The following is a 13,477-nucleotide window of genomic DNA, read 5'->3' as shown; positions in this document are numbered from 1 at the left end:
CTTCCTTCTTTGGCATCCATTGAGGAAATTCCACTCCTCTATTTTTGTGTCCATCCCTCGATATTTTGCAGATCCATTGACTTCTATGGAGGTCTGTGTTTTGCATGTGAGAAAAAAATAGTGCATGCTGCAATGTTTTTCTCACAGTTTGCACATCAGTGAAAAAAAATGTCAGACATGTGAACAGACCCATAAAAATCATTGGGTCAGTATGGTATATACCAAAAAACGGATAGCATACTGATGTCAAAAACGCTCTTGTGAATGAGCCCAAAGTCTGATGTTCCTTTTATTCCAACACTTGTAGTCAGGTGTGAGGGCAAAATATATACATGAAGAGCCAGGTTACTGGAAACAGATATCCCTTTACTCTTTTATATTGTGAATACAATACATGAGACATGAGGTTACCTGTGTTGTAGCATCTCTCAGCACCAGGTTCTTTATACTGGACTTGACGGTAATATTTGCCCTTACTACCACTTCTATGTTACTACCAGATGGATAATCCTATGGATAAAAAAAATACACAGAAAAATGTTTAAAAAAAAAAAGTTGATCATAAAAACACTACTGTAAAAATGGATCTGGTTACCTCTAAAAAGCTGCTATTCCAGAGTCGTCCATGAACATTGAGCACCACCTGCTGGTCAAAGCTGTACAGTGGACACTGAAATACTACACAATGCGCAGTTCCTCGTGCACAGTCCTTAAATAAAGAACAAGTATAAATTCCGGTGTGTTTGATGGATTTACATTTACCGCATACTAACCTATCTAATGCCCCTGTTTAAAGAGTACCTGTCACCCCCCAAAAAATACCCCCACCAAATATGTTCCCCTTAATCTTCTCCCCAGCCCCTTTCTATTTATTCAATTTTTATTACAATTTGTATGTGCAAAGTTTGTTTTAATCAATTTAACCTCTTACCAAATAAAAGGTATAATCCTCGAACAGGTCCCCTGGCAGTCGGCCGTTTTCATAAGAGGGCAGGTTGACACACCCCCTCCACACCCCTTTCAGCGGGGACCTGTAAGAATACCCGCCAGCAGCGCATATATTGCGCAATCGCTGCTGGATCTCTGCGGTGCGACAGCAGCTGCAGAGGGGCCTATTCACAGCACTGGCCGAACATTCAACCGGCGCTGTGAATAAGAACAGTGTGGCACAGCCGCTGTCAGCGATTGTGCAATATATGCGCTGCTGCCGGTGATTCTTACAGGTCCTCGACTGACAGAGGCGTAGAGGGGGTGTGTCGGCCGGCCTCCTCATGAATACAGTCGACTGCCAGGGGACCTGTACGACGATCCGACCTCTTATTTGGTAAGAGGTCGGATAGATTAAAACAAACTTTGCACACAAGAATTTTAATAAAATAAATAATAAATATAAAGAGGATGGGGGGAGGATTAGGGGGAACATATTTGGTGGGGGTATTTATGGGGGGTGACCTCTTTAAAGTTCCATTGCAGTGGCACTTTATGTTGGTTGCCACATACTGTACTCAATGTTATAATTACCAACACAACATCCTTCTTTTTAGCAGGATACGTTAGCGACCATCGGTTTGCAGAACGCTGACTTGCCACAGGTGTCAATGAACTTGAATCTGATCTCACGGTATCCTGGGAAAAAATTGAAAAGGATGTAAGGTAGATTATATGAAACGTTCTCTGTATGCAGTATGATAAAACAGAATCTAGGGGAAAAGTGACTTACTAGCCTAAGGGGATTGATTGCATCTATGGGAATACACTCCATGCTGCGGCCTGACTGCTCCTTCTCCTTCAGCTGAACCTTCATTGGGTATAGTAGCCATTTCCCGTTAGCCAGTTCATGTGGCCACATAAGGTTTAGGTATGCAGAACCCAGCGTACGTAATGACTTTCCTCTGTTTGAAACCTAAAAAATGGGTTACAAAGACCAATGAACCAATAATCATTAAATTGCTCATAAAGACAGCAAAATAACATAGTACAATACTTCTGGTGCAGTTTGTGAATTTTACCCTGAAATTCTGCTACAATTCCACTTGAGTTCTATACACTAGTTATTGCATGAGATTATACAGCATAAAGATATACTTACAGTAACTTCAATGTCCACAGGGGTTCCCACATCTTCTTCATTTTTCATTGCAGATTCCCCCTTTACCTCCCCACTATAATACAACCTATTAGGTGTGGCCTCCCTGTAACAGAACACAGCCCTTTCTCAATATCACATGAGTTTTCTGGCAAATCATTTTGTTTGTTATCTATTATGTATCTATAATAATTCTATTACATAATTGATGCATGTCCAAGCAATAGGATTTTGGCTTCTTAAGCACCGTGTTTACTTACCCAGAGACAGACAGAGGAAGTTCAATAATCACTTTGGCTGTGGCAAACACCGAAGTCAGGTTCTGCTCACTTATTCTACAAAGACATATGAATAGTATTACTTTACACAAGTAGACTTTCTAAAGCTTTGCAGATGTTTAACTCAACCCTCCAGTCTACATAGTGTAGTCTAAGAAATAAAGCAGAGAATTCACATTTTATAGATGATAAAAGTCACTAAATGTATATATACCAACTACCCACAAGTTTTCTTGTCAAAACCCTACTTTGTCATGGCCAAGGAGTCAGGGTCCTGACCTTATTTTATCTAGCAAACCATAAATTAACATTCAATTGATTGAACAACCACCAAAACTGCGCAATGGAGAGTGGAAAAAGAGTACCGTATTTTTCGGAGTATAAGGCACACTGGAGTATAAGGCGCACCATCAATAAATGCCTGCTAAAAAGTCTAGGTTCATATATAAGGCGCACCAAATTATAAGGCGCATCGGATTATAAGGATGAATGACCAGCAGGTGGCAGACCTGTGCACAGTTCAAGGCAGCTGTTTGATTGTTGAGAAAGTCAAAGGATTTTTTGTGCGCCTTATAATCCGAAAATTCCGGTAATATGATAAAAATCAACAGGACCACCTTTGGTGCATGGCAGGAGACTCCTTACTTCTAGCAGTTCAAGTATGTACATGTATCACTGCTTGGCAATGTCACCACATTTTATTGTAAAATCTATAGTATGAAGCAATGATGATATCATGCATCACATGGAGCAGAGGCTCATTTAAAAACTGTATTAGACACTGATATCTTTTGTACATTTTATCAGTCAGTGACTTACGTAGCCATCTCCAGCTTCACATCCAATTCTGTAGTCTCCAGAGTAATTCCCTGGGTGCTGATAACCATGTAGAAAGTTATCTGAAATAAAAGGTCATGTACAATGAAAGAATCCACTGATATTAAAGGGGTTGACACTGCAGGAGGAATTAGAATAAAAGTATTCCCAAGTTTGATCCTTCCTACCATTATGTGAGACTTGAAGAATCCATTGTATGTCTTTCTCTAATGATCCCCACTAGTCATGAATAACATGATGTATGCTACTATGTGGTGTATATCCGATTCTCTGGAAGAATAGTCAACAAAGCCGGTAACCAGGAAGATACCACCAACATCATCCAGAGGCTGCTCCAGCAGAGAACTGGAACATGCTCTGTGGTTTTGGCTTATATGGGCAGAGAAATCATTGTTGTTCTGCACATTGCTGGACCAGTGCCTGCCCAGATATTCTTTTGTCCATAGAGGAGAAAACCTAAAGTGCTTCCCGGCTTTGTATCACTGGTTCCCTGTAAAATTAGCTATGAGAGTGGCCACATCAACCGCAAAATGCCACATCAGAGTGGCCACATCAACTGTAAAATTAGCTATGAGAGTGGCCACATCAATCGCAAAATGTCCTTCATATAAAGTGCATATAGATCATCAAGTATGAATATAAGCCGATTCAAGCTAAAGCCGATTCTAAATACAGCATGAGATTCTTCATATACATTTAAAATATAACAACAAAAGATGTTTCCTCCGGGTCCTCTGGTTTCCTCCCACACTCTGAAAACATACTGGTAGGTTGATTAGATCTTGAGCCCCTTGGGACAGGGACTGATTTGGCAAGCTCTGTGTAGCGCTGCGTAATCTGTGTGCACTATACAAATAATGGAATTATTATTATTAACAAAGGAGAAATCCTACCTCAGCATTTCTCTTCATAGGGTTTCCAAGTTCACATACTGCCTGGGACGCATTTTCATTGGAATGGCAGACCACTGTCTTATCCTAGAGATGAAAACAACATATATAATCTACATATTACAAGCTACAGGTTGAAACTTTTATCAGGATTTTTTGCAGACCTTAAGAGTATACAACAGATGTAATAGTGGACTCTGTTCTACAGCCCAAGACAATCACATCAGTCTTGGAATGACGAAGAAATGCTTTCTTATGATAGATATTTCATAGCTTTACCACATTTTGATTGCCACAGATAAACAGTTACCTTGAATTTGAATATTTGACACCAAAATTGTGATGAAGTTATCTAGTGTAGCAAAAAGACTTTGTAAAATACGTCGCAAATGCCCCCAAATTCTCGCACATCTTTTTTAGCACATCTGAAACCACCAAGTCAGCAATAGAAAGAGAAATGCTTTCTAATGGTTGACATACCATAGCGGAACCTGTGGGCCGAACGCCTGAGTAGGACATGGTTTCAGGGAAGGTGGCAATGAGTTGAGCTGCATGGGCATCATCTCCATCGAGGTGTGGATGAAGTGGGTCTGATGGAAAATTAGTAACTGTGATCTTCAACACCACATCCTTCTGGTCAGTCAGTGAAAACACTTGGATACTGTTCTCTCTACAAAATCAAGGTTGGAACCATCAGGTTGTTTCAAACCGATGCCAAATCAAAGAATCATAGTAAATAACATAGGTTCTCACTAATTCTTCACTTATTTGCTGTCTTTTTTAACTAAACTCAAATTCTTTATTGACAGTAATACTGATAATTACTTCTCTATCACTTATGATGCTGTAGCTGCTGTGTGTAGTGCATGGAGGACATAATAGCAGCTAGTCTCCCCATCCCCGATCTAAGACAACTGAGAATAAGTGACAGTGCATGCGTGAAAATAGTAAAAATACAGACTACAACTCATTAAACGGTCGTACAGTGTTATTTGGCATGTATGCACTGTGCTCTTGATTTATGAAAGGATTGTTGAAATATTGGGCATATATAAAACAGGTAAAAATAACAAGCCAATGGGTAACAATGAAGAGGGAACAACAGTGGCGTAACTACCGCCGTAGCAGCCGTAGCGGTTGCTACGGGGCCCGTGAGGTCCCCGTAGTGCGTAATTTGTGTGTAATTTTATAAATATATTTATATATTTTTTTAAGGGGTAGGGGGGCCCCATGCAGTGATCTGCTATGGGGCCCAGCCTCTTCTAGTTACGCCACTGGGGAACAATGATTCCAGGACTAATGAGGTATGGAAAGTAATATCCCATTGTCTTTAGGGTCAGATACACTTACACAGGTAGTGGCACAAACTGGTCAGCTTTGCCTACTCGAGAGTAGAATGTGTAATTCACCTGCAGGTTACTATGACAGATTTTGTCTTCTCCACATCCCTCTTTTATAAAGTGCACCTAATGAAAAGATCATTTAGGTTATTTTGTTAAAAAATGTCTCATTTGCAGACAAGTAGCATTGAATTAATTACTTTAATCAGCATCTCTTGGTGGACCACAGGGAATGTCCACATGTAGATTTTTTTGTAGCAGGCATTGTGATGTCAGAATGGGGCATTGTCGCAATAAGTCATTGTCACTATGCGCCATTGTGATGTAAAAAAGGGGATTGGTAATATTGAGATATTGGGCCAGATTTACTTACCCGGCCCATTCGCGATCCAGCGGCGCGTTCTCTGCGCTGGATTCGGGTCCGGCCGGGATTTATTAAGGTAGTTCCTCCGTCGTCCACCAGGTGGCGCTGCTGCGCTGAAGAGCATTGGAACGCACTGGAATTCACCAAGCCGGGCTGAGTGAAGGTAAGTGCAATTTTCGCAACACATTTTTTTTAAAATGCGGCGGTTTTTCCGAATCCGTTGGGTTTTTGTTCGGCCACGCCCCCCGATTTCCGTCGCGTGCATGCCGGCGCCAATGAGCCACAATCTGATCGCGTGCGCCAAAATCCCGGGGAAATCGACGCAAATCGGAAATATTCGGATAACACCTTGCGAAAACGCGAATAGGGCCCTTAGTAAATGACCCCCATTGTGATATTACAATGGTGCATTCTCACAATGGGGCATTGTGTTGTTACAATAGGGCATTGTCACAATAGGACAATGTGATGTCAAAATGGGACATTGTGATGCTACAATGGGGCGTTGTTACTATAGGACATTGTGATCCCAAAATCAGACAGTGTCATGTCACAATGAGGTATTGTCCAAATTGGGCTTTGTCAAAATGGGGCTTGATCACAATAGGGATTGATTTCACTGTGGATCACTGTGATGTGATAATGGGGAATTCTTACTGGGCATTCTGATGTCAAAATGGAGGAATTTTCACAATGGGGGTTGTTATTTCACAGTGGCTCACTGTGATGTAAAAATGGGTCACAAGGGGGCACTATCACAAGACAACGAAACTAACTGACTAGGATCAGCAAGAAAGTTCAGAAACCAGGGAAATCAATGCAAATCAAAATATATTTTCCAGGGTAGAATAAGGAAAACTTATCCTCAAAGGCCTTTAACATAGAGTATGACTTTGTTAAGAAGCTCAGTGATATAATGCAGGGTCTTAGCCAAACCACTATATCTTTTCCAAAAGGAGCAGGCTCCCAACTGTAGAAAAGACTGTTTCAATGTTTATGAATCTCAGCAGCACAGTGTATGTTACTGGTTTGGCGGGATGAGAGGCCAAAGACACAGATCAGGGAGGAAACTGTTCGCCTTATGGAGAGTTTGCCATTAACGGGCACCATAGAAGGTGTACGGATATATAAATACAGAAGCCATAAAGTTGCGCAAACAATAAATGTCACACAAAGGTATTTTGGCTTTTATTTGCTGGCATTAGTGAGTACTGTGCATATGTTCTCCCGTGTATCCATATGGGCTACTAAGAACAAAGCGTTAGCTCCAGCCTGTAGGCTCAATAGAGCAAGTTTATTCCAAAAATGTTTCCTTTGCTGCTTAGACTTGAAATTAAATAACCTGGCAGGTAGTTTGATTCCCACAGATATGCAAATAATTTCTGATCAACCCTTTAATATAAATGATAAATATTTATCTATGATGTACTATACATAGGACATGCACCACATTCCCACCTCTGTGTTGTAGACATTGGGCTCTTCTTCACTGAGAATAGGCATAAGAGGAGGCAAGGAATGCACAGAGGATTGTCTTCTGTTCCGTGCTTCTAATATGTTGTATGTCAGTGTAACTGGAATTGAACGAAGTTTGTCTCTAATATCATCCTGTACAATTTAAGAAAAAAAAAGAAATAAGTTGTGATTTGTGCTTTAAATGAATACAGCAATTTCTAGTTTTATAGAAATTAGGTCGAAACTGGCGGGGTTTGTGCCCATATCCACTATGAGGCCGGAGCCATATAATGGATACGAGTGCCAGAAAGCCAGTGGGGGGAACTTTCAGACTGGCATTTAAAACGCCTGTCATAATGAATAACCCCCAAAGGATTTAAAGGGAACCTGTCACCAGAATTTACTCCGTTAAACTACTAGCCCTCTCAGGTAAGGTATGAAACATACTTTCTAACTCTTTTATATTAAATCTTGTTCCATTTACCTATGATAAAATCTCCTCCAAACTCATGTTAAAGGAAAACTACCACTTGGGTAGTCGTGATTTAAACTATTTATACTTACAGATACTTAGTACTCTGTAACGGCACATGTTTTTGTTAAGCTTTTAATAGCCTACTAAAAACTACTTTAAAAAATATGCTAATTAGTGTTTGTGCACATAACACAGCAGCCCGGCACTTCTTCGTCTACTAATTATGCACGCCTCCATTCTTTGATTCCCTTGCATTCCCTCCCACCCACCTGCCCTAGAGCCAGAGATGTCATCCAGCTTTCGGGAAGTCTCATGAAAGCAAGCCGGCAGATGCGGCTGCTTCATAGCGATCTATACCACGCATGCGCAAGACTTCCCGAAAGCGGTTTCACGTCCCCATGGTTGGTGGGAGGGAGTTGAGTAAATCATAGAATGGAGGCGTACAGAATTAGTAGATGAAGAAGCGCTGAGCCACCTGTGTTATGTGCACAATCAGTTTAGAGTAACAGTCCCTACTCTGCCCTGGTGGAGGTGGCAGGTGTCACACCACTACCATTCAACTAGTAAAGGAAATGTACTGTCTGATTTAGACAGAATCCTCTTTGCAACTTAATGCCGGATCTGTATTGTCATCCTTTTCTATGGTCTCTTTTTTCCTAAAATTGATGTTTTATGCTAATGAGTGTTCTGGGGTCCTCAACAAAGCCCCCATGGTGTCTGGCTGCTCAGGCAATTACACGTCCCCTGAAGTACTTGCAACTAACTGGATTCTGTCAGTGACACTGCTTTGTAAAGTATAAATCAGATGGTAGATTTCCTTTAAAAAACATTTTTTGCCTGAAAACCCTTTAATTCTCATGCTTATATTCAAAAACTAAAACATGAAAGACAAGAACACCCCTCCAACACACACATGTGTACCAGAGCTTCTGTGAGACAGTATCAGGTTTCCATACATGCACACAATCCTGTTATATCAGCCACATGTGGTTCTGTGTGTCCAGTCACCTGTAGTTGGAAAGCAGTGGTGATGCAGCGGCTGGAGGCCTGCTTGTGAAGCTCCACAGTAGTAATGGACTGGTATTCTGGATCATTAGGTTTCCGGTTTAAAAAATATACCCGACTAGCCTTGCCTTGTTGCCTCCTATCTGTCTCAGCTTCAAATACACACTTAAGTACTGAAAATAAAAAACATAATAAATAGGTCAAATACGTAATTCTCAATAGTCCTATTTCTACATTGCAGTCAGAACTGAATTTAGTTGCATTGGAGAAATTGCCTTTGCTATCATTTAGACGCATTAGAGCTGATATGGAGTGACCTGAATAACAGACATGACACATTAAAGAAGGGTCCTAGTTTCTAGTTCTGTTTTTATGTAGGTTGGAAACCAGAAGACAATAAACCTCTATACACGTCCTCCAGCTCATAAATAATAAAATAACAGTACACTCACTGATTTTAGGATTGTAGGTATGTGGAAAGGCAGTGTAGCTGAAACAAACTGTAAATTCCACACTGAAACAGAAAATAACCAAATTAATGTCAATGTATATAGAAACGTTAAAACAAAACAGATACATATCATGCTGTAGGACAAAACATGCATCAAAGAAGGCAACACCTAACTTGTGGATTATTACGGCTGAATATTACTTTAGAAGGACATTTCACAGAAGGGAGACATTTTCGGGATTTTCCCTACATTAAAACTTCTCCATGTGCTCAGTGGGTTCTTACAAAACAGGTCGCTGCTATTTATGAAGCAGTCCAATCAAGCAGAGAGCTGGCATGTTGGATATCAACATGGTCTATCCTTTGTTCGTCTGGAGATAAATACTGCTAATCTATGTAGTATGCTATTAATCATGAACACCCGGTCAGTCATACCATACATATTTATGGGAAAACTGGAAAGTATAGTCATCAGCTGTACTACCCATAATGAGTGGCCCCACTCACCAGACCCCAGGTCCATGCTTGCAGCTTTCCTGTTCAAGATCAATGTTCTGTGGTATTATGGTTACATCCTTAAAGACACGGATAACAGTACGGGACCTTAGAGAAATTAATGAGATGGCTAAATATTTCTGCAGGAAATATGTTGTATATATAATATAAAAAATGGAAAAAAAAGTGGAAATATATCAAGGAGAATATTCAATGCATGTTCTAGTTGCCATTTTTTGTACCTTTAGACCAATAATGAATAAAATCAAGCAACAAGTTACAATTTGACCAAGTACTTTAAGTAATGACATCTTACATAAAACTTACCTATAGAGAACCACGGTGTCTGCTAAAGATCCTACAGCAAGGTCCGGATATGCATTTCCATCAATATCTATACCCCCAGATAATGAATAGCCAAATGTATTTACACCAACACTAATTCCATCCAGGACCTTCAAAGCAGAGGTAACATATTAGGAAAGGGAAACATAGTGGAAATATAGACACAAGATTAATAGACAGAGTATATTAGAGAACTGGAAGGAGGAAATAACTACATGTCTACAACGCATACCTCAACCTAACATCTCACATAACATCTCATATCTATACCTGTAGCTCCTGTAGTTTCCACTGTGCTAACATTGCTGAAGGGACTACCTTTTTAACACACAGTACATTAATCTACATGGGCACCATATTATAGATAGTCGTGACGACAGTTGGTATATCCACAGAAATTTATACTCCAAATTAACGTATGTAGTCACAGGATCTGAGATCTGCTCTCAGGAAACAACAGATACATGAAGACTTTACTGATACTACAGAAGATGATTTCATCCTACCATTGGCAACAACTATACAAATCCTCTACTTAGTAGAAATATATTTGTATGAAACAGGCATTTTTCATCTGTATGGGGATAGATGACAGCAACATATAACATTTTGGAGCTCCAGACTACTTCTTATATGCTACTCACAGTCAGTATTGGAGTCAGGGCCACCACTAGGAATTTTGGGGCCCCTGACTGGCAAATTTTGTGGGGCCCTCATGCACACTAGTATCCTTTTTCATTCTACTAAACCATATTCAGAGGTGGATAAAAATTGCCATGGGCTCAATATTATAGCCCCTAGAAGTCTGGAATTCAATTCCTACATATTGTCCTAGAATCAAGCTTCTTGGGAATGGAGGCTGTGTTCCTTCCGCCTGCAGTTTCAGGACATTTAGAGGACCTTTTAAAGTCCTGAAATGGCTCTTGTGTGTCTATATATATCAGTGCATTGAGCTTGTGTAATAGTGTAACTCTATGGCTCTCTGATGCTGGGCCCCCTACCCTATCCTGTCTGGGCCCATTACTGTGGTCACAGTGAAATACCCCTGATGGCGGCCCTGATTGGAGTTAATCAGTTTCCTACAACAATGAGAAATTGCTTTTGGGTCCTTAAATTAATACAAGTTACTTTTATAATGTTACCTGTGCTGGTTTGGTCACCAATCCCGCTTTGCTTCCATGGTATATAAACACCTTCCCACTTCCATCAAATGGTGCTCCTACAGCAACGTCTGTGATAACAAAAACAAAAACCATGTTACTATATACCTATTGCAAATACATTCTCAATCACTATCATAGAAGAGAAGGCTATAATGCCCGGGATTCAGTCTTTTTTTTATTTGTATGAATATTTAGTTAAAAAGCAAAAAATTACATCAAACAATATACAATGTGACCCGATTTTAGCATAAACAGCCTACCAAATGTGAAATATTAAGGACATGCGTTTATGTATAGATTGTAGTGTATGCAACACCTTCCCAAGTTACCTTAGACATTGCTCCCCCCATATCAAGTCATATATATCAGTGCTCCCCTTAAATTAAAATTTGCGGTGTTGTTTAAATTATGCAATCCATTATTATAATAGCTATTTACATATATATATTTCACCAGAACAAAGCTTAGTACATAAATACAGCACCAGTAGGAATTTCAATAAATAAGTACAGGACTAGAGCCAAACTTCATACAGAAACACAGCACCCAGAACAAATGATTTAACATGTACGGAAACCCTCTAATTTACATGTATACAGTACCCTCATAATAAATGAATACATGCAATCCCCCCTTTTAATTTATACTGTGCATCCTGTAATAAATATTGAAAGATACTGTGCCCCCTGTATTAGCTATATACTGTGCTCCCTCTATTAACCCCTTCCCGACGCATGGAGAGGGCTCGCGGGCCGAGCCCTCTCCATAGCCGGTAAGTCTTTGCTGCATATTGCAGCAAAGGCTTACCGGTAACACCCGCGATCGGTGCTAGCACCGATCGCGGGTGCTTTCACCGCGATCACCTCCGGCAATGCTGCCGGAGGCTTCAAAAAGATGGCGCCGCATGGGCGCCGCCATCTTGGCGCGGATCTTCGCTCCCCGATGACGTCACGGGGAGCGGTGATCCGTTGCCATGACAGCATCGGGCCTCACGAAGGCCCGAAGCTGTCTCGTTTTAACCTATTCATTACAATGTGCTATCAGCACATTGTAATGAATGAGGAGTAAAATCCCCATATACTGCCATATTGCAGTATGGCAGTATATGGTAGGATCGATCAGACAACCTAGGGTTAAAGTACCCTAGGGAGTCTGAAAAATAGTTAAAGTAAAAGTAAAAAAAAGTTTAAAAAAAAAAAATTATATTAAAAAAACCTAAAAATTCAAATCACCCCCCTTTCCCTAGAACTGATATTAATATTAATAAACAGTAAAAATCATAAACACATTAGGTATCACCGTGTCCGAAAATGTCCGATCTATCAAAATATAATAACGGTTTTTCACTGCGTTTAACCCCGTAACGGAAAATAGCGTCCAAAGTCAAAAATGACATTTTTTTGCCATTTTGGAAAATATAAAAAAATTAATAAAAAGTGATCAAAAGGTCGTACAGTCCTAACAATGATAGCAATGAAAACGCCATCAAAAGTCGCAAAAAATGACACCACCCACAGCTTCGTACACCAAAGTATGAAAAAGTTATTAGCGCCAGAAGATGACAAAATCAAAAAAAAAATTTTTGTACAGGAGGTTTTAATTTTTTTAAATGTATGAAAACATTATAAAACCTGTACAAATGTGGTATCCCCTTAATCGTACCGACCCAAAGAATAAAGTAGACATGTCATTTGGGGCGCTCACTGAAAGCTGTAAAATCCAAGCCCACAAGAAAACGTCACAAATGTGTTTTTTCACCATTTTCACTGCATTTGGAATTTTTTTCCCGCTTCCCAGTACGCGCCATGGAACATTAAATACCGTCACTACGAAGTGCAATTTGTTACGCAGAAAATAAGCCATAACAGAGCTCTTTATGTGGAAAAATAAAAAAGTTATAGATTTTTGAAGGTGGGGTGTGAAAAATGGAAGTGAAAAAACTAAAAAAGGCCAAGTCGTTAAGGGGTTAAATAACATCCTCAATTTATTAGCTGTACATACTGTGCCCTTCTCTATTAGATTTATATGTGACAATGCATCTGTATACATATAATTGATCAGACCCTGTATATCACTAAGGAATCACCTCTGCAGGATGGGGGCGATGTGCTGGTAACCACAGGAAGAAAACTAAAGAATCCAAGCAATGAATATTCAGAAGGACAGTTCGATATACATAATATATAATTATTATTCTGTGTCGTTGAAGGAAGTACAAATGTTCTCCCTCTGTTAAATAACAGAGGCTGTATATAAGGAATGCATGTGGGTGAGGGGGCCATATCTAATAAAT

At 40.0% G+C, this 13,477-nt stretch overlaps 1 protein-coding gene across 4 annotated transcripts in view; it reads right to left on the bottom strand.

The window, feature by feature from the left end:
- The window catches only part of ITGA7 (integrin subunit alpha 7), a 103,923-nt gene that overhangs the window by 9,102 nt on the left and 81,344 nt on the right, over positions 1-13,477 (bottom strand). For all 4 annotated transcript variants that reach the window (XM_072135107.1, XM_072135105.1, XM_072135106.1 and 1 more), the window contains 16 exons: positions 11,164-11,252; positions 10,004-10,131; positions 9,689-9,784; positions 9,183-9,244; positions 8,734-8,903; positions 7,254-7,403; positions 5,442-5,557; positions 4,572-4,761; positions 4,095-4,178; positions 3,184-3,263; positions 2,347-2,421; positions 2,090-2,192; positions 1,721-1,903; positions 1,522-1,626; positions 596-709; positions 412-510 (listed from right to left, as the gene is read on the bottom strand). In XM_072135107.1, coding sequence (XP_071991208.1) covers positions 412-510; positions 596-709; positions 1,522-1,626; positions 1,721-1,903; positions 2,090-2,192; positions 2,347-2,421; positions 3,184-3,263; positions 4,095-4,178; positions 4,572-4,761; positions 5,442-5,557; positions 7,254-7,403; positions 8,734-8,903; positions 9,183-9,244; positions 9,689-9,784; positions 10,004-10,131; positions 11,164-11,252 — 1,844 coding nt within the window. The remainder of the gene's footprint in view (positions 1-411; positions 511-595; positions 710-1,521; positions 1,627-1,720; positions 1,904-2,089; positions 2,193-2,346; positions 2,422-3,183; positions 3,264-4,094; positions 4,179-4,571; positions 4,762-5,441; positions 5,558-7,253; positions 7,404-8,733; positions 8,904-9,182; positions 9,245-9,688; positions 9,785-10,003; positions 10,132-11,163; positions 11,253-13,477) is intronic.

Source organism: Engystomops pustulosus, chromosome 2 (genome assembly GCF_040894005.1).
Source record: "Engystomops pustulosus chromosome 2, aEngPut4.maternal, whole genome shotgun sequence".
Taxonomy (NCBI): domain Eukaryota; kingdom Metazoa; phylum Chordata; class Amphibia; order Anura; family Leptodactylidae; genus Engystomops; species Engystomops pustulosus.
Note: the sequence above shows the minus strand (reverse complement) of the source record. Positions and strands in the feature narration are given on the sequence as shown.